Here is a 25,961-nt window from a genome sequence, read left to right as displayed (position 1 = left end):
TTAATTACCAGAAATTTCAGCTGTTTTATTTTCTAGAAACTTCATGTTGCATTTTACCTCCCACTGTATATTAAAAAGTCCAACAACTTTCTAATAAACTTTGTGTTTCAGCTCCCCACAATAGTACAGTTTCCTGCTTACTGACAGTGAATGGAAACGTGTTCAGAAAACCTGCTCTGAACCAGTCCTGCTCCCACAGCCCATGCGTTTGTGCACACAACAGCAGCACTAATCCCTCTCTTGTCCAGACTCTAGGCTGATCGCTCTTATTGCACCTACTCTCATCCATTGCAGCAACCTCCACAGCTTGTGGAGTTGTTGCACATATTCCCATTGAAAACAATCGGACACATGTTGCACACTCTGTAAACCTGGTCTAATAGAACAATCACATGCAGTATTCATGTTATATGTCATCCAGCAAATATGACTAGTTACACACTGCAGTGAAAATTGGCACAAAAAATTATTATATCATATACAGGGCCGGCTCTTGCAAAGGAAGTTTAGGCTGCTGCCTAGAGCGCACCATTGATGAGGGCGCTGCATGTGGCACTTTTTATTTTTTTTTGCTCCTCTTGCTTAATTCTTTCTGTGTATGTGATGTCACAGTGCTGCGCTCCTGACAGCAGGATAGAGGAGGGATGCACCACCACTGCACGTTCAGCTTGAGTACTGAAGAATCGATCCAGAGTTATGTTTACCCCTACCTTTGATGATGTCACCACATGTTGGGGCGGAGCCCAGCCGTGCAGGATAGGAGACATGGTGGTTGAAGGACCTTTGGTGATGCTGTGGAGGAGGGGGGGTTCTGAGCTGAAGTGTAGGCCACATGTTTTCTGTACAGTCACTAATGTGGTGTTGTGTATGAAAAAATCTGCACCTCAGTGTCACCCCAGTAGTAAGGTTATTACATGAGGAGGGGTTCTGTTACAGTGTCTCACCCCAGTAGTAGGGAGATTACAAGGGGGGGGGGGGGTTGTTACAGTGTGTCATTTCAGTAGTAAGGTGATTTTTATTTGTTATCTAAGAGCCGAGGAACGTGCTCTCGAATCACTAAAAAAAATTTGCAAAAAGGATGTGGTCTATCGCAAGCCCTTCTCCAACAGGAGAGAGGCTCCCCCCAACAAACCTTACCCTTCACCTCCGGACCATAAGGTACCTATGAGGTTCCAGGTTCGATGTCCCTTTTCGCCGAAACTACTAAGGGACCACAAATGCTCCCGGCATCCCCCTTGGTGTTAGCCAAGGTATCTGCCCGCAGAGCCGATAGCGGTCGGTACCCTGCCCATGCAGGAGTACCCAGGGTTTTTTCAGGGAGGTGAGGAACCTGATGGCCACACACACCTCCACTAGACCGCTAGGAGGGACACCCAGAAGGGCTACAGCATCCTAATAATTCTGTGGACACAACATGCAAAAAGTGACAAAAATAAATAAGCGAATGTGCACAGATACTGCCCGAACATCCAGACGATCTATAAAAAATGTATTTGATCCTAGCCAGAAGGCTGGGAATCAAGAGGGGAGTGCCACAAGGTGGAGAGTTCATGAGGCCAGTGCTTCAACTAAGTGAGCCAATACACCCAGTGAGTTTTGGCACCTCGGGAGTCACCATTCCCCGAGGCACTAAAATACCTAGACTCTAGACCCTCCCAGCCTCATGGCAAGACCCGGAGAGAACAGGTCACATTGGGGCAGCTGTCGAGCCGATTGCTCAGAACCACTGGTTCTGCCCCGAAATGCCCTGGTACACCTGCCCCCTCTATGCAGCACCCATCCCCACTAGTCCCACACCTCAGTAGTAAGGTGATTAAATAGGGAGGAGGTTTGTTACAGCGTGTCACTCAGCTTAGGCTGCTTTCACACGATAAAATTAATCCGTTAAAAGATCCGTTATAAACGTCCATTAGAAAAGCTTTAAAAAAGGATGTTAAAACGTCTGTTACAACATCCCATTAACCCCTTCATGTCCCAGCCCATTTTCACCTTCAGGACCTGGGCATTTTTTGAACATCTGACCACTGTCACTTTAAACATTAATAACTCTGGGATGCTTTTACTTATCATTCTGATTCCGAGATTGTTTTTTCGTGACATATTCTACTTTATGTTATTGGTAAAATTTCACTAATATTTGCATCCTTTCTTGGTAAAAAAATCAAAAAATTTCTAACTTTGAAACTCTCTGCTTGTAAGGAAAATGGATATTCCAAATAAATTACATATTGATTGACATATACAATATGTCTACTTTATGTTTGCATCAAAAAATGTACGTGTTTTTACTTTTGGAAGACACCAGAGGGCTTCAAAATCATACTTTTTCAGAGACCAGTTCAGGTTGGAAGTGGATTTTAAGGGTCTTCATATTAGAAATACCCCATAAATGACCGCATTATAAAAACTGCACCCCCCAAAGTATTCAAAATGACATTCAGTAAGTGTTTTAACCCTTTAGGTGTTTCACAGGAATAGCAGCAAAGTGAAGGGGAAAATTCAAAATCTTCATTTTTTACACTTGCCTGTTCTTGTAGACCCAATTTTTGAATTTTTACAAGGGGTAAAAGGAGAGAAATCACCCTAAAATTTGTAACCCAATTTCTCTCAAGTAAGTAAACACCTCATATGTGTATGTAAAGTGTTCGGCGGGCGCACTAGAGGGCTCAGAAGGGAAGGAGCGATAATGGGATTTTGGAGAGTGAGTTTTTCTGAAAGGGTTTTTGGGGGGCATGTCCCATTTAGGAAGCCCCTATGGTGACAGAACAGTGGACCCCCCCACATGTGACCCCATTTTGGAAAATACACCCCTCATGGAATTTAATAAGGGGTGCAGTGAGCATTTACACCCCACTGGCGTTTGACAGATATTTGAAACAGTGGACTGTGCAAATGAAAAATTGTATTTTTCATTTTCACAGCCCACTGTTCCAAAAATCTGTCATACACCAGTGGGGTGTAAATGCTCACTGCACCACTTATTAAATTCCATGAGGGGTGTAGTTTCCAAAATGGGGTCACATATGGATATTTATTGTTTTGCGTTTATGTCAGAACTGCTGTAACAATCAGCCACCCCTGTGCAAATCACCTCAAATGTACATGGTGCACTCTCCCTTCTGAGCTTTGTTGTGCACCCCCAGAGCACTTTGCGCCCACATATGGGGTATATCCGTACTCGGGAGAAATTGCATAACAAATTTTGAGGGTCTTTTTTCCCTTTTACCTCTTGTGAAAATGAAAAGTATGCGGCAACACCAGCATGTCAGTGTAAAAAATTTAATTTTTATACACTAACATGCTGGTGTAGACCCCAACTTCACCTTTTCATAGGGGTTAAAGAAGAAAAAGCCCCCCAAAATTTGTAAGGCAATTTCTCCCTAGTACGGAGATACCCCATATGTGTCCCAAAACTGTTGCCCTGAAATACGAGAGGGCTCCAAAGTGAGAGCGCCATGCGCATTTGAGGCCTAAATTAGGGATTTGCATAGGGGTGGACATAGGGGTATTCTATGCCAGTGATTCCCAAACAGGGTGCCTCCAGCTGTTTCAAAACTCCCAGCATGCCTGGACAGTCAATGGCTGTCCGGAAATACTGGGAGTTGTTGTTTTGCAACAGCTGGAGGCTCCGTTTTGGAAACAGTAGCGTACCAGACGTTTTTCATTTTTATTGGGGAGGGGAGGGGGGCTGTGTAGGGGTATATGTAGTGTTTTTTACTTTTTATTTTAGGTTAGTGTAAGTGTAGTGTAGTGTAGTGTTTTTAGGGTACAGTCACATGGGCAGAGGTTCACAGCAAGTTTGCCGCAGGGAGTTTGAGCTGCAGCGCAAAATTTGCGCCATCTCAAACTTGCAGCACTCACTGTAAACATCCAGCTGTTGCAAAACTACACCTTCGAGCATGCCCTTTGGCTGTCCGTGCATGCTGGGAGTTGTAGTTTTGCAACAGCTGGAGGCACACTGGTTGCAAAACACGGAGTTAGATAACAAACTGGTGTTTCGCAACCAGTGTGCCTTCAGCTGTTGCAAAAATTACAAATCTCAGCATGCAGTTACAGCAGAAGGGCATGCTGGGACTTGTAGTTATGCAACAGCTAGAGGCATACCGCTACCAGCATGCCCTTTGGCTGTGCGTGCATGCTGGGGGTTGTAGTTATCTAACAACTGAAGGCACACTGGTTGCAAAACACTTGAAAGTTTATTACTTAGTGTTTCCAAACCAGTGTGCCTCCAGCTGTTGCAAAACTACAACTCCCAGCATGCATGGTCTGTCAGTGCATGCTGGGAGTTATAGTTTTGCAACAATTGCAACAGCTGGAGGCACTGAGGTAGGAAACGGACAATGTTTCCCAACTAGTGTGCCTCCAGTTGTTGCAAAACTACAACTCCCAGCATGCCCAGACTGCCCAGGCATGCTGGAAGTTGTAGTTCGGCAATATCTGAAGGATCAGATGTTGCCGAACTACAACTTCCAGCATGCTTGGGCAGTCTGGTATGCTGGGAGTTGTAGTTTTGCAACATCTGGAGGTCCAGAGTTTGGAGACCACTGTATAATGGTCTCCAATCTGTGCTCTTCCAGATGTTACAGAACTACAACTCCCAGCATGCCTGGACAGACTGAGCATGCTGAGATTTGTAGTTTTGCAACATCTGGAATAGCACAGATTGGAGACCATTATACAGTGATCTCCAAACTGTGGACCTCCAGATGTTGCAAAACTACAACTCCCAGCATGCACAGAAAGCCAAAGGCTGTCTGGGCATGCTGGGAGTTGCAGTTTTGAAACTCCCAGATGCAGCGGTGAGATCGCTGCTGCCAATGAAGATGCCGCCCTGCTGCTGGAAACTTACCGCCGGAACGCACCACCGCCGGGACCACCTGGAGGACGCTGCTCGCGCCGGGACCGCTCGGGACACCGCATGGCCGGGTAAGTGGCGCCGGGGGACGGGTAAGGGACACTTAGCAGATCGGGACTCACACACCGCTCTGCTAAGTATTCTCATAGCGAAACACTGCTATCAGCTAATCAGATTTGACTAGCTGATAGCAGCGATCGCTGGGGGAATGAAACCCCCCCCCCGTGGGCGCATGGTAAGATGGCTGGCTATCAGTGATAGCCACCATCTTACTGGGCGCTGCGGGATGCCGCGAGTAGCGGCAAAAATGTTCATGACGTACCTGTGTGTCATGGGTCGGGAACACCTTCCCACTCATGACCTACAGGTATGTCATAGGTCGGGAAGGGGTTAACGTCTATGGGATTTTTTGAATATCCGATATGACCCGTTATAGTCAGTCATGACTAACGGACGTTATTTGTGACGGAAGAATTAACTCAACATGCACTAATTTTTCTTCCCTCACAACAAACAGATAAATTGACGACCATTATTATTAACATTAAAGTCTATGGCAAATGGATGAGCTTTTATGTCATCCGTTTGCACTTGGTTTATAATATCCGCTATTACTTCTGAGCTCAGAAGAGGTGACATCAGAAGACTCCTGCAGCAGACGGCTGCTGGCACTATGCGCTGCTAATAGAAATCCTTTTCATTCATATCGCTGTAGGGGTATATGTATATAGATGCGCTGGGGGGGCAGACATATAGCATTATCTGCCCCTCACAGCGCTTCTATATACATATGCCGGCGCAGTGCTATGTATGAAAAGTATATCTATCAGCAGCATCGGGCCGCCGGCTGCTGGCACTATGCGCTCCTGTTAGAAATACTTTTCATTCATAGCGCTCGGGTGACATATGACAAATGCGCCGGCGGGGATATTATATATATATATATATATATATATATATATATATATATATATATATGCGGTGGTGGGGGTCATATGTTTATTAATGCGCTGCGGGGGGTGTATATATAAATGCGCTGGCGGGGGTCATACCTTTATTAATGCGCTGATGGGGGGCATATTATAAATGTGCTGGGGGGCTAGATATATAGGCTATATGTCTAGCCGCCCCCCCCCACCGTAGCGCTATATATCTTGCCCCCCACAACGCTTTTAATATACATATGGCCCCCGCTGCCACTCACAATGTTCATTTTAAAAACCCCGCGGAGAGCCTCAATGGCTCCTCAGTACCGGCCATTCAAGGCTCCCTGCGGGGGATTTAAAAATGAAAGTTAAAACACACGATACATCGCAGGGTTGCGGACCATGCCGCCCACTCCCCTGCTTAATAACTTCTGATCGCATCGGGTCTCAGAAGTGAGACTCAGTGCGATCAATCCCTCAGCCCCTGTATTACAACCCCCATCATGGAGCAGACTCTGTTCCATGATGGGGGTAGTAGTACAAACACTAATGTAGCCTCCCGAGCTGTCTGCAGACTCCTGCAGTCAGGGAATTACTACTCCCATCATGGAAATAAGTCTGTTCCATCATGGGAGTAGTAGAAGTCCCAGCTGTGGGAGTCTGTAGGCAGAGGTGTTCAGCCATACATGACTGATGTTATAACGGGTCTTAATGGATCAATATTTATTCAGACATTATCACCCGTTATTATACATCCGTTTTTACACAGAAAACGGACGTTTAATAACGGATGAATGCTCATAGTGTGAAAGGAGCCTAAGGAGATTACATGAGGAGGAGGTTTGTTACAGTGTGTCACCCCAGTAGTAAGGTGACTACATAAGGAGGAGGTTTGTTACAGTGTGTCACTCCACTAGTAAGGACATTATATGAGGAGGGCCTTTGCTGCAGTGCGGCACCTCAGTAGTAAGGGGATTACATGAGGAGGGGTTTGTTACAGTGTGTCACCCCATTAGTAAGGTGGAGCTTGTCAAAGGGTGGAGTCAAGAAGGGGGGGGGGGCGCAAAAATCCTTGCACCAGCCCTGTACATATGTATATATGTATTAACGATACAGTCGTGACCGTAAATGTTGGCACACCTGAAATTTTTCTAGAAAATGAAGTATTTCTCACAGAAAAGGATTACAGTAACACATGTTTTGCTATACACATGTTTATTCCCTTTGTGTCTATTGGAACTAAACCAAAAAAAGGGAGGAAAAAAAAGCAAAATTGGACATAATGTCACACCAAACTCCAAAAATGGGCTGGACAAAATTATTGGCACCCTTAACTTAATATTTGGTTGCACACCCTTTGGAAAAAATTACTGAAATCAGTCGCTTCCTATAACCATCAATAACCTTCTTATATCTCTCAGCTGGAATGATGGACCACTCTTCCTTTGCAAACTGCTCCAGGTCTCTCTTATTGGAAGGGCGCCTTTTCCTAACAGCAATTTTAAGATCTCTTCAGAGGTGTCCAATAGGAATTAGATCTGGACTCGTTGCTGGCCACTTCAGAACTCTCCAGCGCTTTGTTGCCATCCATTTCTGGAGGATTTTTGACGTATGTTTGGGGTCATTGTCCTGCTGGAAGACCCAAGATCTCGGACGCAAACCCAGCTTTCTGATACCGGGCTGTACAGTGCGACCCAAAATCCACTGGTAATCCTCAGATTTCATGATGCCTTGCACACATTCAAGGCACCCAGTGCCAGAGGCAACAAAACAACCCCAAAACATCATTGAACCTCCATCATATTTCACTGTAGGTATGGTGTTCTTTTCTTTGTAGGCCTCATTCCGTTTTCGGTAAACAGTAGAATGATGTGCTTTACCAAAAAGCTCTATCTTGGTCTCATCTGTCCACAAGATGTTTTCCCAGAAGGATTTTGGCTTACTCAAGTTCATTTTGGCAAAATGTAGTCTTGCTTTTTTACGGCTCTGGGTCAGCAGTGGGGTCTCCTGCCCTAGCGTTTCATTTCATTTAAATGTTGACATATAGATCGCGCTGACTCTGATGTTCCCTTAGCCTGCAGGACAGCTTGAAAATCTTTGGAACTTGTTTGGGGCTGCTTATCCGCCATCCGGACTATCCTGTGTTGACAACTTTCATCAACTTTTCCCTTCCGTCCATGCCCAGGGAGTTTAGCTACAGTACCATGGGTTGCAAACTTCTTAATAATGTTGCGCACTGTGGACAAAGGCAAATCTAGATCTCTGGAGATGGACTTGTAACCTTGAGATTGTTGATATGTTTCCACAATATTGGTTCTCAAGTCCTCAGACAGTTCTTTTCTCCTCTTTCTGTTGTCCAATCTTAGTGTGGTGCACACAGACACACAATGCAAAGATAATGTGAACTTCTCTCCTTTTTATCTGCTTTCAGGTGTGGTTTTTATATTGCCCACACCTTTTACTTGCCCTAGGTGAGTTTAACCCCTTAAGGACGAGTGCCGTAAATGTACGGAGCTGCTAAGAACTACTTAGCGCACAGTGCCGTACATTTACGGCGCATATTTCCTGGATCACAGTGTCTCTGGACGTGGTGATCGGAACAGGATGACTGCTGATATCTATCAGCAGCCATCCCGGCATATCGCCTAGGGGGGTCCTGAGACCCCCTCATGTCGGTGATCGTGGAAAATCGCCGGTCAATTCAGACCGACGATTTGCCGCTATTCCGGGTCAATCGGGTCTCATGTGACCCGGAAAAAAAGGGTGAATGGGGCTGTCAGAGCATTCACCCTTACCCAGCAGGAGTGAGGTGGCACATGTGCCGCCTCACGATCAAGTGATTGATCGGTCGGAACGTCCAACCAATCACGGACCTGCTGGGGACGGCGATCAGAGCGGAGATCGGCGCTGGTGGGGGTCTCCTACCTTGCCCTGGTCCGGCGGGGGTCCCCTCGTGTGCGGTGGCGGCGACAGGAGCAGCAGGATCGCTCCCGGAGGCGGGATATAGCGGCGGAGGTCCCGGCGGCAGGATACAGCAGGAGGTGAGGCCTGTTCACCTCCTACTGTTGCTTAGCAATAACTCGCAGCATGCAAAGCCAAAGGGCATGCTGGGAGTTGTAGTTTTGCAACAGCTGGAGTTCCAACTACAACTCCCAGCATGCCCTTTGGTAGCCTGTGCATGCTGGGGGTTGTAGTTATGCAACAGCTGGAGGCAAATATTTTCTATGAAAAAGTGTGCATTCAGCTGTTGCATAACTACAACTCCCAGCATGCACAGACTACCAAAGGGCATGCTGGGAGTTGTAGCAGTGTGCCTCCAGCTGTTGCAAAACTACAGCTCTCAGCATGCCCTTCAACTGTCAATGCATGCTGATTGTTGCAGTTTTGCAACAGCTGGAGACACATTGGTTGTGAAACAGTTTGTTACCTAACTCAGTGACTCGCAACTAGTGTGCCTCCAGCTGTTGCAAAAAATACAACTCCCAGCATGCACTGAGAGACTGTACATGCTGGGAGTTGTAGTTTTACAACAGCTGGAGGCACACTGGTTGCGAAACACTGAGTTAAGTAACAAACGCTCAGTGCTTCGCAACCAATGTGCCTCCAGCTGTTGCATAACTACAACTCCCAGCATGTATGGTCTGCCAGTGTATTCTGGGAGTTGTAGGTTTGCCCCCCCCCCATGTGAATGTACAGGGTACATTCACATGGGTGGGTTTACAGCAAGTTTCTGCTGCAAGTTAGAGATGCGGCAAATTTTAAGCCGCAGCTCAAACTCCCAGCTCAAACTTACTGTAAATTCAACCCTAAAAACACTACACTACACAAAATAAAAAGTAAACACTACCTATAGACCATATCTCTACACAGTCCCCCCCCCCCCAATAATAAAAAAAAAAAACATCTTGTACAGCAGTGTTTCCAAAACAGAGGCTCCAGCTGTTGAAAAAAAATAACTCCCAGTATTGCCGGACAACCACTGACTGTCCAGACATGCTGGGAGTTTTGCAACAGCTGGAGACCCCCTGTTTGGGAAACACTGCTGTGGGGTATTTTTGTGGCGGATTCAAGTCCCCAATCTAGGCCTCAAATGCGCATGGTGCTCTCTGGCTTTGGAGCCCTGTTGTATTTCAAGGAAACAGTTTAGGGCCACATATGGGGTATCTCCGTACTCGGGAGAAATTGCATTACAAATTTTGGGGAGCTTTTTCTCCTTTTACCCCTTATGAAAAGGTAAAGTTGGGGTCTACACCAGCATGTTAGTGTAAAAAAAAAAAACATTTTTACACTAACTTTGCCCCATACTTTTAATTTTCACAAGCGGTAAAAGGAAAAAAAAGACCCCAAAATTTGTAACGCAATTTCTCCTGAATACGGAATTACCCCATATGTGGGCGTAAAATGTTCTGTGGATGCACAACAAGGCTCAGGAGTGAGAACACACCATGTACATTTGAGGTCTAAATTGGTGATTTGTACAGGGGTGGCTGATTTTTCAGCGGTTCTGACATAAACGCAAAATAAATAAATACCCAGATGTGACCACATTTTGGAAACTACACCCCTCACGGAACGTAACAACGGGTATAGGGAGCCTTAACACCCCACAGGTGTTTGACAAATTTTCGTTAAAGTTGGATGTGAAAATTAAAAAAAAAATGCTGTGTTACCCTACATTTTTCATTTTCACAAGGGAGAATACGAAAAAAGCCCCCCAAAATTTGTAACCCCATTTCTTCTGAGTAAGAACATACCCCATATGTGGATGTAAAGTGCTCTGCGGGCGAACTACAATGCTCAAAAGAGAAGGAGCTCCATTGGGATTTTGGAGAGAGAATGTGTCTGAAATTGAAGGCCATGTGTGTTTACAAAGCCCCCATAGTGCCAGTCGACCCCGCCCCCCTCACATGTGACCCCATTTTGGAAACTACACCCCTCCCGTAATTAGGGGTACAGTGACCATTTACACCACACAGGTGTCTTCCAGATTTTTGGAACAGTGGTCCGTGAAAATGAAAAAAAAATTTTTTCATTTGCACAGCCCACTGTTCCAAAGATCTGTCAAACGCCAGTGGGGTGTAAATGTTCACTGCACCCCTTATTAAATTCTGTGAAGGGAGTAGTTTCCAAAATGGGGTCACATGTGGGGGGGTCCACTGTTCCGGCACCATGGGGGGCTTTGTAAACGCACATAGCCCCCAACTTCTATTCCAAACAAATTCTCTCACCAAATGCTCAATGGCGCTCCTTCGCTTCTGAGCATTGTAGTTCGCCCGCAGAGCACTTTACATCCACATATGGGGTATTTCCATTCTCAGAAGAAATGGGGTTACACATTTTGGGAGGCTTTTTCTCCAATTACCCCTTGTGAAAATGAAAAATTTGGGGTAACATCAGCATTTTAGTGAAAAAAATATCTAATTTTTAATTTTCCTGTCCGACTTTAGCGGAAATTTGTCAAACACCTGTGAGGTGTTAAGGCTCATTGTACCCCTTGTTACGTTCCTTTAGGGGTGTAGTTTCCAAAATAGTGTGCCATGTGTTTTTTTTTTCCTGTTCTGGCACCATAGGGGCTTCCTAAATGCGACATGCCCCCCAAAAACCATTTCAAAAAAATTTGCTTTCCAAAATCCAAATGTGACTTCTCTTCTGAGCATTGTAGTGCGCCAGCAGTGCACTTGACGTCCACACATGTGGTATTTCCATACTCAGAAGAGATGGGGTTACAAATTTTGGTGGCATTTTCTCCTATAACCCTTTGCAAAACTGTAAAATTTTGGGGAAAACCAGCATATTAGTGAAAATTTTTTTTTAATTTACACATCCGACTTTAACGAAAAGTCGTAAAAACAACTGTGGGGTGTTAAGGCTCACTTGTTACGCTCCTTGAGGGGTGTAGTTTCCAAAATCGTATGCCATGTTTTTTTTTTTTTTTTTTTGCTGTTCTGGCACCATAGGGGCTTCCTAAATGTGACATGCCCTCCAAAAACCATTTCAGAAAAACTCACTCTCCAAAATCCCATTGTTGCTCCTTCCCTTCTGAGCCTTGTAGTGCACCCAATCCACCTATGAGGTATTTCCTTACTCGACAGAAATTGGGTTACAAATTTTGGGGGGCCTTTCTCCTTTTACCCCTACAAAAACATACGAGTGTAAAAAATGAAGATTTTGAATTTTCTCCTTCACTTTGCTGCTATTCCTATGAAACACCTAAAAGGTTAACACACTTTCTGGATGTCATTTTGAATACTTTGGGGGTGCAGTCTTTATAATGGGGCCATTTATGGGGTATTTCTAATATAAAGACCCCTCAAATTCCCTTCAAAACTGAACTGGTCCCTGAAAAATTCCGATTTAGAAAATTCTGTGAAAAATTGGAAGATTACTGCTGAACTTTGAAGCCCTCTGATGTCTTCCAAAAGTAAAAACATGTCAACTTTATGATGCAAATATAAAGTAGACATGTTGTATGTATGAATCAATATATAATTTATTTGGAATATCCATTTTCCTTACAAACAGAGAGTTTCAAAGTTCGAAAATGCTAATTTTTTGAAATTTTCATGAAATTTGGGGATTTTTCACCAAGAAAGGATGCAGGTAACGACGAAAATTTACCACTCTGTTAAAGTAGAATATGTCACAAAAACAATCTCGGAATCAGAATAATTGCTAAAATCATCCCAGCGTTATTAATGCATAAAGTGATAGTGGTTAGATGTGCAAAAAAGGCCTGCGTCCTTAAGGTGAAAAAGGGCTCAGTCCATAAGGGTTTAAAGGAGCATCACATGCTTGAAACAATCTTATTTTTCCACAATTTTGAAAGTGTGGGGGACAACTGCTGCCTAATCTGGGGGACAACTATGCTGCCTAATCTGGGGGACAACTATGCTCCTAATCTGGGGGAAAACTATGATCCTAATCTAGGGGACAAGTATGCTAATCTGGGGAACAACTATGCTCCTAATCTGGGGGACAACTATGCTGCCTAATCGGGGGACAACTATGCTGCCTGATCTGGGGGAAAACTACCTGGCCCTTCACAATTTTTTAGTTTCTAATGTGGCCCCATGGAAAAAATAATTGCCCACCCCTGATTTACAGCCATGACTGTACCTCTAGTACACTTTAAAAGTTAGCAGGCAGAAGGATTGGGAGCAGTAGGGGAAGACAAATCACCCAAAAAGAGAGGCCACAGGCTCAGCAAGTAATAGAGGGAGAACGTGTAACGTTACAGAAACCAGTGAAGGAAAGGTAAAGGAACCCAAATCTGCGCTATACACAACATTTCAAACTGCACCATGTCCAGTACACATCTATGATTGCACAATGAGTGACTGTTATAGGTAAACTTGAAAGCTTTATCACTTGGTGTATACCCACCTGGTCTGCCAGACTTAATGCGTCCCGAATATTCAGCTTGTAGCAAACATCCCATATTTCATCCTTAATCCGATATGCTGATTTTCTCATCAGCAGCTGACTCAGATACTTCTTATCGAACTGCTCCCACCTATGGCAACCAAAGAAATTTAGCATTAAAAATAAAGAACAAAAATATAAAAATATATATTGTACATTAAAAAGTTCTACAACTTCCTAACACACCTCAACTTTCAGTTTTTTTTTAACCATTTTAAAATTATCTACTTGCTGCTTATATCCAGCAACCAAAAAGATCTTATAGACCTAACATGTACAACAATTGAGTGTATGCCACACTTATATCTAGAACAGACAATGTGCAGGTAAATATATGATCCTCTAATACGGAGTTTACACAGGGATTTCATGTAACAAACTCGGCTGTGAAAAGTATAAGGCCTATAGAAGGTCTAAGTCTAGTGTCAGCTTTAGGAGGGTATGTTCACATAGGCTGGTTTCCTGCTGCAGGTTTTCCGCAGCGTACAAACCACAGCAGACCCGTATTGAGACCCCTATCAATGTAATCTGCTGCGGATTTTCGGCTGCAGAGATTACACAGCAGTGGGAAACTTAAACCGGCAGTGGGAAACTCCTCCATGTGATCATACCCTAAGGCTAAGTTTCCACTTTTTATAACTACATTTTTTATAAATTTTCAATCAGGGACCAATTAATGTGAGTGGGTGTTACGCCTAGCGCTCCGGGTCTCCGCTCCTCCCCGGAGCGCTCACGGCGTCTTTCTCCCTGCAGCTCCCCGGTCAGTCCCGCTGACCGGGAGCGCTGCACTGTCATGGCCGTCGGGGATGCGATTCGCACAGCGGGACGCGCCCGCTCGCGAATCGCATCCCAGGTCACTTACCCGTCCCGCGGTCCCCTGCTGTCATGTGCTGGCGCGCGCGGCTCCGCTCTCTAGGGCGCGCGCGCGCCAGCTCTCTGAGACTTAAAGGGCCAGTGCACCAATGATTGGTGCCTGGCCCAATTAGCTTAATTGGCTTCCACCTGCTCCCTGGCTATATCTGATCTCCTCCCATGCACTCCCTTGCCGGATCTTGTTGCCTTGTGCCAGTGAAAGCGTTTAGTGTGTCCAAAGCCTGTGTACCTGAACTTCTGCTATCCATCCTGACTACGAACCTTGCCGCCTGCCCCCGACCTTCTGCTACGTCTGACCTTGCCTCTGCCTTGTCCTTCTGTCCCACGCCTTCTCAGCAGTCAGTGAGGTTGAGCCGTTGCTAGTGGATACGACCTGGTTGCTACTGCCGCAGCAAGACCATCCCGCTTTGCGGCGGGCTCTGGCGAAAACCAGTAGCCTCTTAGAACCGGTCCACTAGCACGGTCCACGCCAATCCCTCGCTGACACAGCGGATCCACAACCCGTAAGCCGAATCGTGACAGTGGGCAGGGACATAAAAATGTAGCCAGCAATATTAAAAATGTATAAAGGGGCCATGTAATTGCAAAAATAATATATTTTTTAACTAATTTTTTGAAATGTGAATGTATTTTAAGAAACGAAAAGAAGATAGCGGAGCACTCACCAGGTAGGTCAGCGGAAGGCTTCTTTATTGATCAGATCGACCAGTCGGGATACATGCAGGGGAGGATGGAAAATGGCACCATCCTGACAAAGCGCTTTGGCGCGTAAATGGTCCGTCGCCGCTCCTTGTACCCCCGCGTCTTTTTCCATCCTCCCCTGCATGTATCCCGACTGGTCGATCTGATCAATAAATAAGCCTTCTGCTGACCTGGTGAGTGCTCCGCTATCTTCTTTTTAGGTTTCATATCATCTGCTGCTCATGTTCGGCGTGGTAGCACCGAAGAGGTTGAAACTGCTGGCTTCCAGGGACTGTGTGGATCAGGTGTCCATCCATTATTGTTCTATGCAACGTGTGGGAAGGTGTGAGACCAATCTTCTATGTCTATGTGAATGTATTTTAATTATGTATTTTATAAAGTGTTTGTAATTTTTACTTGTTTTAAACTTTATTCTCTTTATTTTATACATTATTTAGGTGCTACTTGTAACACTCATGTTTCAGAAGACAGGAACTCCAGTGGATGTGGACCTGTGTGGCAGATGACTCTGACCGTACCGGGAAGCGGAGTCTAAGGTTCTGCTGGGTCGCTACCCCTGGCACGGCTCGACCACACAGGCGGCTGAGAAGAAGCAAGGCACAGGAGGGATAAGGCAGCTTGTAGTCAGGATAGCAGAAGGTCAAGGCAGGCGGCAAAGTAGCGTAGTCAGGATGTAGCAGGAGGTCAGTAGGCTGGCAACAGAGGAGTAAGGTCAAGTCACAGAGCAAAGGATCAGATACACGGTAAGGCAACTCTCAGGAATGCTTTCTCTCAGGCACAAGGCAACAAAGATCCGGCAGGGAAGTGAGGAGGGTGGAGTAATTTATCAATGAGCCACTGGTGAATTAAACTAATGAGTGCACTGGCCCTTAAAATCTTAAAGCTTCGGCACGAGCGTGCCCTAGGGAACGGGGACATGTGCGCCTGAGCAGAGAGGCAGAGGCTGGTGCAGGAGAAGCACCAGGTGAATGACGGACTGGTGCTCGCATGCAGGCGCGTCCCGCGATGCGAGTCCCAGCCCCGTCGGCAGCAGCAGGTATCGGGACCATGCGCTCACGGCCAGCGTAATGTAACACTACTACTACTCCCAGTCTGGAACAGTACTGTACTAATAGACAGATCGCAGTGGGTGTCACTCCTGACACCCGTTGCGATCCCCCTGTATAATCTATAGAAGCCGGTGACACGGCCGCACTTGTAACATCAGTGCTCCGGCCAGACACGCTTGCTGTGAGCGCTCTCTTGACATGTCCCCGCAGCCGGCGGGGCTGCGATTTGTATTGCGGGACGTGCCAGCATGCGAATCCCAGCCAGTCACTCACCTCCCTGTTCCTTCCGTTCTCACAGCCTCGGTGCGCATACCCCCGCCTCCTAGGGCGCACGCTCTGGAACTCTTTAATTTAAAGGGCCAGTACACCATTAAATTACCTGTGTCCTCAGTTATAAGTTCCTGCTCCTTCCACACTTCCCTACCGGATCTTTGTTGCCCCAGTGCCTAAGAGAAAGCGTACCTGTTAGTTGTCTTGCCGTGTTCCTGACCCTTAGCTCCGTGACCTGACCTTGCTCCTTTGCCGCCTGCCTTTTGACCTCCTGCTCGGTCCCTGACTACGCACCTGTGCCACCTGCCCTGACCTTCTGCTATCCAGACTACGTCCTGCCTCATCCCTTCTGTACCTCGCATCACCTCAGCCGCCTGTGTGGTTGAGTCGTGCCAGGGGTAGCGACCTGGCTGCCGCCTGCCGCAGCAAGGCCGTCCCACTTTGCGGCGGGCTCTGAAGAAAACCAGCGGCACCTTAGACTCCGCTCCCTAGCACGTCCCGCGTCAACCGCCACACAGGTCCAGAGGATCCAAATCCGACGGTTTTCCTATCTGCTGAAACGAGAGTGCTAAAGCTCTGGTCCCCTACCCAGGACTGTATTCTTCTTTGATGTGAAGTTTTCTTCACATCACAGATTCATATTTGGCAGTGAGAGTTGTGATTGGCCGGATGGTGCGGCTCTGAGCGGCAAATCAGTGTTGTGAATTTCAGTGATGTTAATTTCAGAGATGTGAATTTCTATTCTTATCACTGGCCGTCCGGAGTTCATAGCTGAGATGCGGAGCGCTGCAAAGAGACGCTCTGCATCTCAGCAATATAAAGGAGGATCGCAACGGGCGTCAAGAGTCTGTCTATTAGTACATGTATTACAGAATCTGTAATAGTACAGCTCCCATGTTCCATGCTGGGAATAGTAGTAGTACCTAAATAATGTATAAAATAAAGAGACTAAAGTTTAAAACAAGTAAAAATCACACACACTTTATAAAACACATAATTAAAATACATTATTAATAAAAAGTTTCACAAAATTAATAAAAAAAATATATTTTTACAATTACATTGCCCCTTTATACATTTTTAATGTCGGCTACGAGTCTAACTTGGGGATCACTTGACGGTATGAAGTGACGCCATCGGCTCCTGCATCTGACTGCTCCTCCAGCTGCCTGATGAGTCCTGCGGACAAAGAGCTGTGCCCTCTCCCCCCAGCCTAGCTGGCAGCCGCAGTGTTGCGTTTTTGCCCTTTCTTGTGTTGCCTGCTGCGGTGGAGTCGTGCCGGCGCAGCTGCACTGGCATCAGGAAGACAGCTCACTCCTGGATATGAAGGGTTTTCTGGCGGAGAACATGAGTGGTGGAACATGGGACCAGCTGCTGGTGAACCCGGAAGACGCCGGGAGAACGCCCTAAGCCCGGAGTGTCCGGGCCATGTGAAAAAGCACCCCTGTACAATGCCACTCATGAGGTGGGTGATATGGTTGATGCTAAAGGACAAAGGTACAGTGGGTATCTGAAGATATGCCTGGAAGGATGCCCTATTCCTAAAGGGGCAATGCAGTGATGGGGCTTTGAAAAATACTTTGTTGCAGGACTGTGGGGTGATCCGTACCAAAAGAGCAGCAGAGGTAGAGTAAATAGCAGATGGTTGTTTTTAAAAGTATAAGCCATCAAGGCGAAACAGAAAGAGGGGAGAATGAAATTGTGTGCCGGGAATGAAACTCCTCCAGCTGTTGCTAAAATAAAAAAGAAGATAATTGCTTTTATTTAGGGTGGATATACTCAGGAGATGGAGAGAGGAGATAAAGAACTGATATGTTTTTGTTCATTTCCCCAGCCTTTATTAATGGTGGTTCCTGTTGAAATAGTCATCAACATGGTTGGAGTGGGGAAAAAGATTCTACAAAACTTTAAGGCTAGGTTCAGACTACTGAATTTCCGCCTGCAATTCCGCTTTGAAATTGCAGGCGGAAATTCCACTTGCTAAAATGTATAGTGAAGTGAATGGGTTTCCATTCCCAAATTCACACTTCAGAATTTGTGAAGCGGAATTTGTGATCGGAAAATCCGCTTGGAAATTTCCACCTGAAGAATGGCGTTGCTCATTCTTCAGGCGGAAATACTCGGGGAACACATTGCAGTTTGAACCTAGCCTAAGTCTGTTTTATGATATGTAAGGCAGCTGGAAATATGATGCAGGTATGTCAAATCCTGAGATGGCCCCTCCCCCATTGTTTGTTTTTGCTGCAGACTATCTATAAACTAGAAGTATTATCTAGCTGGTTCTAATAAGTATTTTAAAGACAGTAAGCCCAAGGAACAGCATGCGTTGGGACATGCCACCAAAACTTAAAGGAGTAGTCCAGTGGTGACTCAGTGGTGAGCAACTCATCCCCTATCCTAAGGATAGGGGATAAGTTGCAGATCGCGGGGGGTCCGACCGCTGGGGCCCCCTGCGATCTCCTGTATGGAGCCCCGAAAGCCCGCGGGAAGGGGGATAAGTTTTTCACCACTGGACTACCCCTTTAACACCGGGAAATCTGGAGGGGGAGGGACCGAGCATACACATACCCCCAGAATTGATAAATACCTGAAATCCCCACAGGACACTATAAAAACAAGGAAACAGAAACATGCCGGTCAGGATACTGACATGTCCACGGCAGTCTATGGGTCAAGATATGCTGCACTTCAGAGCCAAGAGGCCGAAGAGTAGGGAGAGAGGGCTACTGCGAACTCACAAGTTCTAAGTACGATTTTAAATGGGGTGGAGAAGTGTAATAAGGCTTTGGAGGGGTTGAATTTCAAGGTTGGAATCCTTAGCACAGATGTCTCTCTAATTGTGTGATGAATAAAGAAATGGATTGGCAGGGAAGAGATTTGGGAAGTTGTAATACTCTCCTGTATAAATGGTGCCAAAAAGTGGGGTGGGAGGATGCCTGGTGAAATTTGTGCTTTCTTGTTTCAATGCTACTCACAAAACTGCTTCGAGAATAGATCATGTATTGACTAATAGTTCTGTGATGGCATTGATGCAGAAGATATCTTATGAGCCCAGGTGTATATCGGACCATGTGATGGTGGTATGTTATATTATAAAGGGACTGGAAAAGAAGGAGGGAGTTAGGAGTATGTATATAAATCCCCATTGGTTCAAAATTGAGGAGATGACTAGGGGAGTAGAAGTGAAGTCAGAGAATTTGGGGAAATAAAGGCTCTACTTATATCCTCATGGTGTGGGATACTAATTAGAAATATCGCCAGGTTTAAGAAAAAAACGTAAAGAAGAAGAGAATGTGTTAGTAGCAAAAATAAAGGGAGCAGAGAGGATTTATGACAATCCTATCGAACATAACTGGAACCAGGTAAATCTACTGCAAGAAATGCATTGGAACTTAGCAATGGAAAAGTCACAACATGCTACTTTCTTTAGGAAACAAAGACAATGGCCCTGATTTACTAAAGTCCAACCGACTTTTTTTCTTGGTTTATGTGCCCCCTCCCATAGACTTGCATTGAGAGGTGGGGTGTGACGTCACACGGGGGCGGAGTCGTGATGTCACAATCTTCCATCCCGGAGGTTGAGATGGACTCAGCCTGAGGACTTCCAGCGGTTCTGGAAACAGCTACAGGTAGGTGCTGCATGGTAGATCCAGGGGGTCCCCAGCAGCGGGACCCGGCAATCTGACATCTTATCCCCTATCCTTTGGATAGGGGATAAGATGTCTAGGGGTGGAGTTTAATTTTTAATTTATTTTTAACACATTTGCAAAATTAGGTTTAAATCAATTGAACATCTAAGCTGATAAACAAGGATAATTGTTGTAATGTTTGAAAAATGATAACACATGAATACTTTGGATTCATGAAAACATTTTTAAACAAACAAGTCTAAACCATTTTGACTCACACAACTCCAGAATAAACACTCCACTCTTAGTAAATCAGAGCACATATGTAGAAACGGAGAAACCAAATAAAATATTTATGGGGATGATTAATAAAAAGGAGAAAAAAAGGATTACAATAATAAAGGATAAAGAGGGTAAGGAAGTTAGAAGACAGGAATAAATAACCCGGGTAGCACTACAGTTCTATCAGGATTTATATACAAAGGAAAGGAAGAAGACAGAAAGAAATAGAGACATTCTTGGATGAGATAAATCTCCCTAGAATTAGTGAGGAAGAGAGAATAGATAAGGAGAAGAGCATTAGTCTAGAATAAATGGGAATGGTTTTAAAACGTTCCCTCATGGCTCTGCCCCGGGGTCAGATTGTTTAGTATTCGATATCTACAAAAAATTCAGTGAACCCCTGTTATCATATCTTCTTGAGGTAATTAAGGAATCCTTGGACAAAGGGGAATTGTCCCCTTCAATGGTGGAAGCCATTATTATTTTAATGCCTAAAAAGGGGAACGATAACCGGACATTGATGCCTTTAGAACCATATCTGTTCTGAATACAGATCAAAAAAAATTTGCAAACATTTTGGCTAGGCGATTGCAACGGGAAATCAAGGGGGGAGAAAGAAAAAAAAAGAAAAGAAAAAAGAAAAAAACGCCACACCATACAACCTTCCTCTTTTGTTATCTTTTCTTTCTCTTTTCCTTTCCTCTTACCCTACCTCCTTTTTATTTTTCCCTTTCTCTCCCCCGACTTGCCGCCTCTAGGCTGCAACTTTTTTGGTCGCAATCTCTGGACGACTACCCCCCAACCTCCCATAGTGGTATTTTACTCACCATGGTCTCCCGGGTAGCGAAGAATTTCAGGTGTTGAGGTTTATGAGGTTATTTATTTCTTCATTTCACACTACTTTCTCCCAATTTAACAACAAAGGAGAGAAGGAAGAAGCAAGAGAAAAAAAAAAAAGAAAAAAAAAAAAAAGCTCCCCTCCATCCTCCACTCCACTTCCCCCCCTCCCGCCCCCCGAGGGAGAGAGAAGGTCAAACACATTCAATGCTTATTTTAACTGAGGTCCTACCAATATTTAGGGAAAGGGGAAAAAAAAAAAATCAACTCCACTCCGCCTATCAAGGAGCAGAGGTATCGGGCTGACCACAGGTATTCAAGTATTAGCATTTTTCATCAGGGAATGGATTAAGGCAGTAGAACAGATAAAAGTCTATTTACTATAGGGGAGGAAAGTTGGCCCGAAGATAGAAAAGGAATGGAGTAAATGGGAAGAGACAACCTATCTGGCTGTGGTAGGGGGGGGGGGCGGAAGGGATTGGAGTTGACATGTTTGTATTTTATATTGTCACCAATGTTGTAATATTTTGGAATAAAAAAAATAAAACATTTTGAATATAAAAAAATAAAATAATAATGTCGGCTACATTTTTATGTCCCTGCCTGCTTACATAAATTGGTCCCTGATTAATAAAAATTTTGTTCTGAAAAATGTAAATTCCGTTACATACAATTTTTTCCATCTCAACTGCATCATTTTTATTATTTTATTTTTTTGGTACCCAACAAATTTGCGCACAGGGAAACTGCCAAAGGGGCGAAAAATGCAGTTTCTACACAAAGGTAAAAAACGCCAGAAAAACAAAACACAGGGAAATGCTGTGGCCTTTTTTCTGGCATTTCTTAGCCTAAAAAAAACAAGTGGAAACTTAGCCTTAGGGTGCATCCACATCTAGGATTTGATCCCCGCTGTACCCCATTGATTTCAGTGAGCTGCCCAGAGTCAGAATTTGTTACTGGTTGGCTCATTTTCCAGCCGTTTTATTCACACAAAGCATTTTAGAAAGTTACAGACTTTTTGTCATTAAACAGCAGTACTAACTTAACAAATATTTAAAACCACTGTAGGATTTGACCAGTAAGGGCCTGTCCACACTGCTGAATTTCCAGCCAAAAAATTCTGTAGCAGAATTACATTTACAGAAGAGTCCCATTGTTTTCCAATTGATTGTCCTGCACCATTAACACTGCAGAATATCTCCGGGTGAAAATTCTGCAGCGTCGACGGGCCCTAAAGACAGCATCACAACAGTTGTTGTAGCATCACAACAGGTGTTGTAGCTGAGGTGCACCATTAGGTTATGTTCATACACTGTTTTTATTATACAGATTTTAGAAAGGATTCCATGCTGAAATCTGTGCAAAATTTAATTACTATCCACATCACATGCATGTAAATGGGGTTTCCTATTTACATGCTATGGAAAAATTCTAAAGCAAACCTTTGCCCTTTTGGAAAAAAACAAATTGGCCACAGAACTTAGTAGCATGTATTGGGCACAAGTAAAAAAAAAGATTAGGCCCATGAATGACAACTGGTCTAATCCATGTGCATCTCTGCTGCAAAAATGTTAGGCACAGCCTTTAGATTTCTGCTGGAGAAATGCATCATACTTTTTTTTCATTGTGTGAACAAAACTTTAGGCTACATGATCACCATGCCACCTTGCTATGCTGAAACTACTAATTTTAGCAGGGCAGCATAGTGATCTTATGTTGAGCAGCAACTGATCACTGTGTAGCCCTAGCTTTACTGCTATTTCTAGCTGCCCCAGACAGCTCCATTACACAAGGATATTAAGGCTATATTCACAAGTCGGAATGACCGCACAGAGAATTCAACGGGACTCTGCATCAGCGGAATCTCCGTGCCATGTTCCGACGTGTGAACATAGCCTAAGACATTTTGCATAAAGACGGTATATCATTAGGTGCTGACACTGCGTTACACGTATGTGTTCTCTGCCTTACATATGATTCTCAATTCTATCTTGGCATTCTATTTCTATCTGAAACACTAAGATAACAAATATAGATATGCTAGCACTTAATATATGTTATTTAATCATACATGGTGCAGGGTTCACTTACTTGTCTCTCCAATGATGGTAGCCATGGTGACCAATTATGTCCTCAACAGCAGCCATTATGTGGTCAAAGGCCTTAAGAAGAGAGAAAATGTCCAACTTGATACACATTCATGACTGTAATAAAATACTTCTAAATTAGAACAAATTTTCATGAATGTTTTTTTCGAGGTTCTACTAAGTATTTATTTATTTTTTTTATAAATAAAAGATGTATTTTTAGTGCACATGAAAATATGGAAGCGATTTCTATATATATCTTATTTATTCTGTACTTAACCCCTTAAGGACTCGGCCCATTTTGGCCTTAAGGACTCAGACAATTTAATTTTTACATTTTCATTTTTTCCTCCTCGCCTTCTAAAAATCATAACTCTTTTATATTTTCATCCACAGACTAATATGAGGGCTTGTTTTTTGCGCGACCAGTTGTCCTTTGTAATGACATCACTCATTATATCATAAAATGTATGGCGCAAAAAAACCCCACTATTTTTGTGGGGAAATTAAAACAAAAAACGCAATTTTGCTAATTTTGGAAGGTTTCGTTTTCACGTCGTACAATTTATGGTAAAAATGACATGTGTTCTTTATTCTGAGGGTCAATACGATTAAAATGATACCCATTATTACGTACTTTTATATTATTGTTGCGCTTAAAAAAAATCACAAACTTTTTAACCAAATTAGTACGTTTATAATCCCTTTATTTTGATGACCTCTAACTTTTTTATTTTTCCGTATAAGCGGCGGTATGGGGGCTCATTTTTTGCGCCATGATCTGTACTTTTTTTTGATACCACATTTGCATATAAAAAACTTTTAATTAATTTTTTATAATTTTTTAAAATAAAATGTATTAAAAAAGTAGGAATTTTGGACTTTTTTTTTTTTCGTTCACGCCGTTCACCGTACGGGATCATTAACATTTTATTTTAATAGTTCGGACATTTACGCACACGGCGATACCAAATATGTCTATAATAAAAAAAAATTACGCTTTTTGGGGGTAAAATAGGAAAAAACGGACGTTTTACTTTTTTATTGGGGGAGGGAATTTTTCACTTTTTTTTTACTTTTATTTTTACATTTTTTTACTTTTTTTTTTACACTTGAATAGTCCCCATAGGGGACTATTCATAGCAATACCATGATTGCTAATACTGATCTGTTCTATGTATAGGACATAGAACAGATCAGTGTTTTCGGTCATCTTCTGCTCTGGTCTGCTCGATCACAGACCAGAGCAGGAGATGCCGGGAGCCGGACGGAGGAAGGTGAGGGGATCTCCGTGCGGCGTTATGAATGATCGGATCCCCGCAGCAGCGCTGCGGGCGATCCGATCATTCATTCAAATCGCGCACTGCCGCAGATGCCGGGATCTGTATTGATCCCGGCACCTGAGGGGTTAATGGCGGACGCCCGCGAGATCGCGGGCGTCGGCCATTGCCGGCGGGTCCCTGGCTGCGATCAGCAGCCGGGATCAGCCGCGCATGACACGGGCATCGCTCCGATGCCCGCGGTTATGCACAGGACGTAAATGTACGTCCTGGTGCGTTAAGTACCACCGCACCAGGACGTACATTTACGTCCTGCGTCCTTAAGGGGTTAAAGGGGTATTCCAGGCCAAAACTTTTTTTTATATAACAACTGGCTCCGGAAAGTTAAATAGATTTGTAAATTACTTCTATTAAAAAATCTTAATCCTTCCAATAGTTATCAGCTTCTGAAGTTGAGTTGTTGTTTTCTGTCTAACTGCTCTCTGATGACTCACGTCCCGGGAGCTGTGCAGTTCCTATGGGGATATTCTCCCATCATGCACAGCTCCCGGGACGTGACATCATCATTGAGCAGATAGACAGAAAACTACAGAAGCTAATAACTATTGGAAGGATTAAGATTTTTTAATAGAAGTAATTTACAAATCTGTTTAACTTTCCGGAGCCAGTTGATATATATAAAAAAAGGTTTTGCCTGGAATACCCCTTTAAGGTTACAGCCGAAAACCTTCAGCTAAACTCCTTGCCTGCCTTTATCAGTCTTGTCATGAATACATTTATGTCCAATCCAACCACCATGAGAGATATTAATGGTTATTATTTGAAACAACATATTGCTTCTGAAAAATCAAAGCAAGACTGAGACACATGTAGAAACATTTATATTGGACACAGGCAAATAATTTTGGGCCTTTAAAGTCAAGCACTGATAACTCAGCACAGACATAGGTTATGGCATAGCATTGATAAGTGTATGCAGTCTACAGATTGCATGTAATAGTCCCCTATGGGGACTAAAAAAAGTAAGAAAAAATTGTAAAAAATCATAAATGAATTAACCCCTTCCAAATAAAAAATCTGAATCACCACCCTTTCAAAAGAAGTGTAAATAAAAAAAATATATATATTTTTTATATAAAAAGCTCTTTCTCTTATAAAAACACTCCTTTTTCCCATTAAGGGTACGTTCACACGGGTGGATCTACAGCGTAGAACCGCTGAAGAACCACTACATGCTGCCCTTAGATGTGCCTGCTCGGAACGGCAATACACCACTACGAACAGACACACTGAAACGATGTGCAAGTCGCTGCGCATGTGTGGTGTTCTCGCACACATCTCGGCTGCTCCCCCTGCTCCATGAGCTAGGCCGAGAGCAGCGGTGATGTGCGAGTACACTGCACATGCGTGCTGCGACTCACATATCACAGTGTTTCTGCTCGTATTGGCATATTGCCGCTCAGGGCACATCTAAAGGCACCACGTAGCGGCCCTTCAGCGGCGAATCCGCAGTGTAAAATACGCTGTGGATTTGCCCGTGTGAACGTACCCTTAAGGAAAAAAAAACCCTGTCACATGACATTGAAAAAAGTATCAGTAATTGGTATCAGCGAGTACTTAAAAAGTATCAGTACTGGTACTATGTCTTAATAATATGGTGTTGGGACATCCCTAACTATTATCATGGGTTCACTAAGAGACCTTTTAACCCCTTAAGGACTCAACGTTTTTTCCGTTTTTGCATTTTGA

The 25,961-nt window shown here is 44.1% G+C and overlaps 1 protein-coding gene across 2 annotated transcripts in view; it reads right to left on the bottom strand.

Annotated features, from left to right (window-relative positions):
- The window catches only part of SLC9A5 (solute carrier family 9 member A5), a 145,395-nt gene that overhangs the window by 26,614 nt on the left and 92,820 nt on the right, over positions 1-25,961 (bottom strand). For both annotated transcript variants that reach the window (XM_056525620.1, XM_056525621.1), the window contains exons 9-10: positions 22,937-23,007; positions 13,165-13,294 (exon numbers count right to left, since the gene is read on the bottom strand). In XM_056525620.1, coding sequence (XP_056381595.1) covers positions 13,165-13,294; positions 22,937-23,007 — 201 coding nt within the window. The remainder of the gene's footprint in view (positions 1-13,164; positions 13,295-22,936; positions 23,008-25,961) is intronic.

Source organism: Hyla sarda, chromosome 6 (assembly GCF_029499605.1).
Source record: "Hyla sarda isolate aHylSar1 chromosome 6, aHylSar1.hap1, whole genome shotgun sequence".
NCBI classification, from domain to species: Eukaryota; Metazoa; Chordata; class Amphibia; order Anura; family Hylidae; genus Hyla; species Hyla sarda.
Note: the sequence above shows the minus strand (reverse complement) of the source record. Positions and strands in the feature narration are given on the sequence as shown.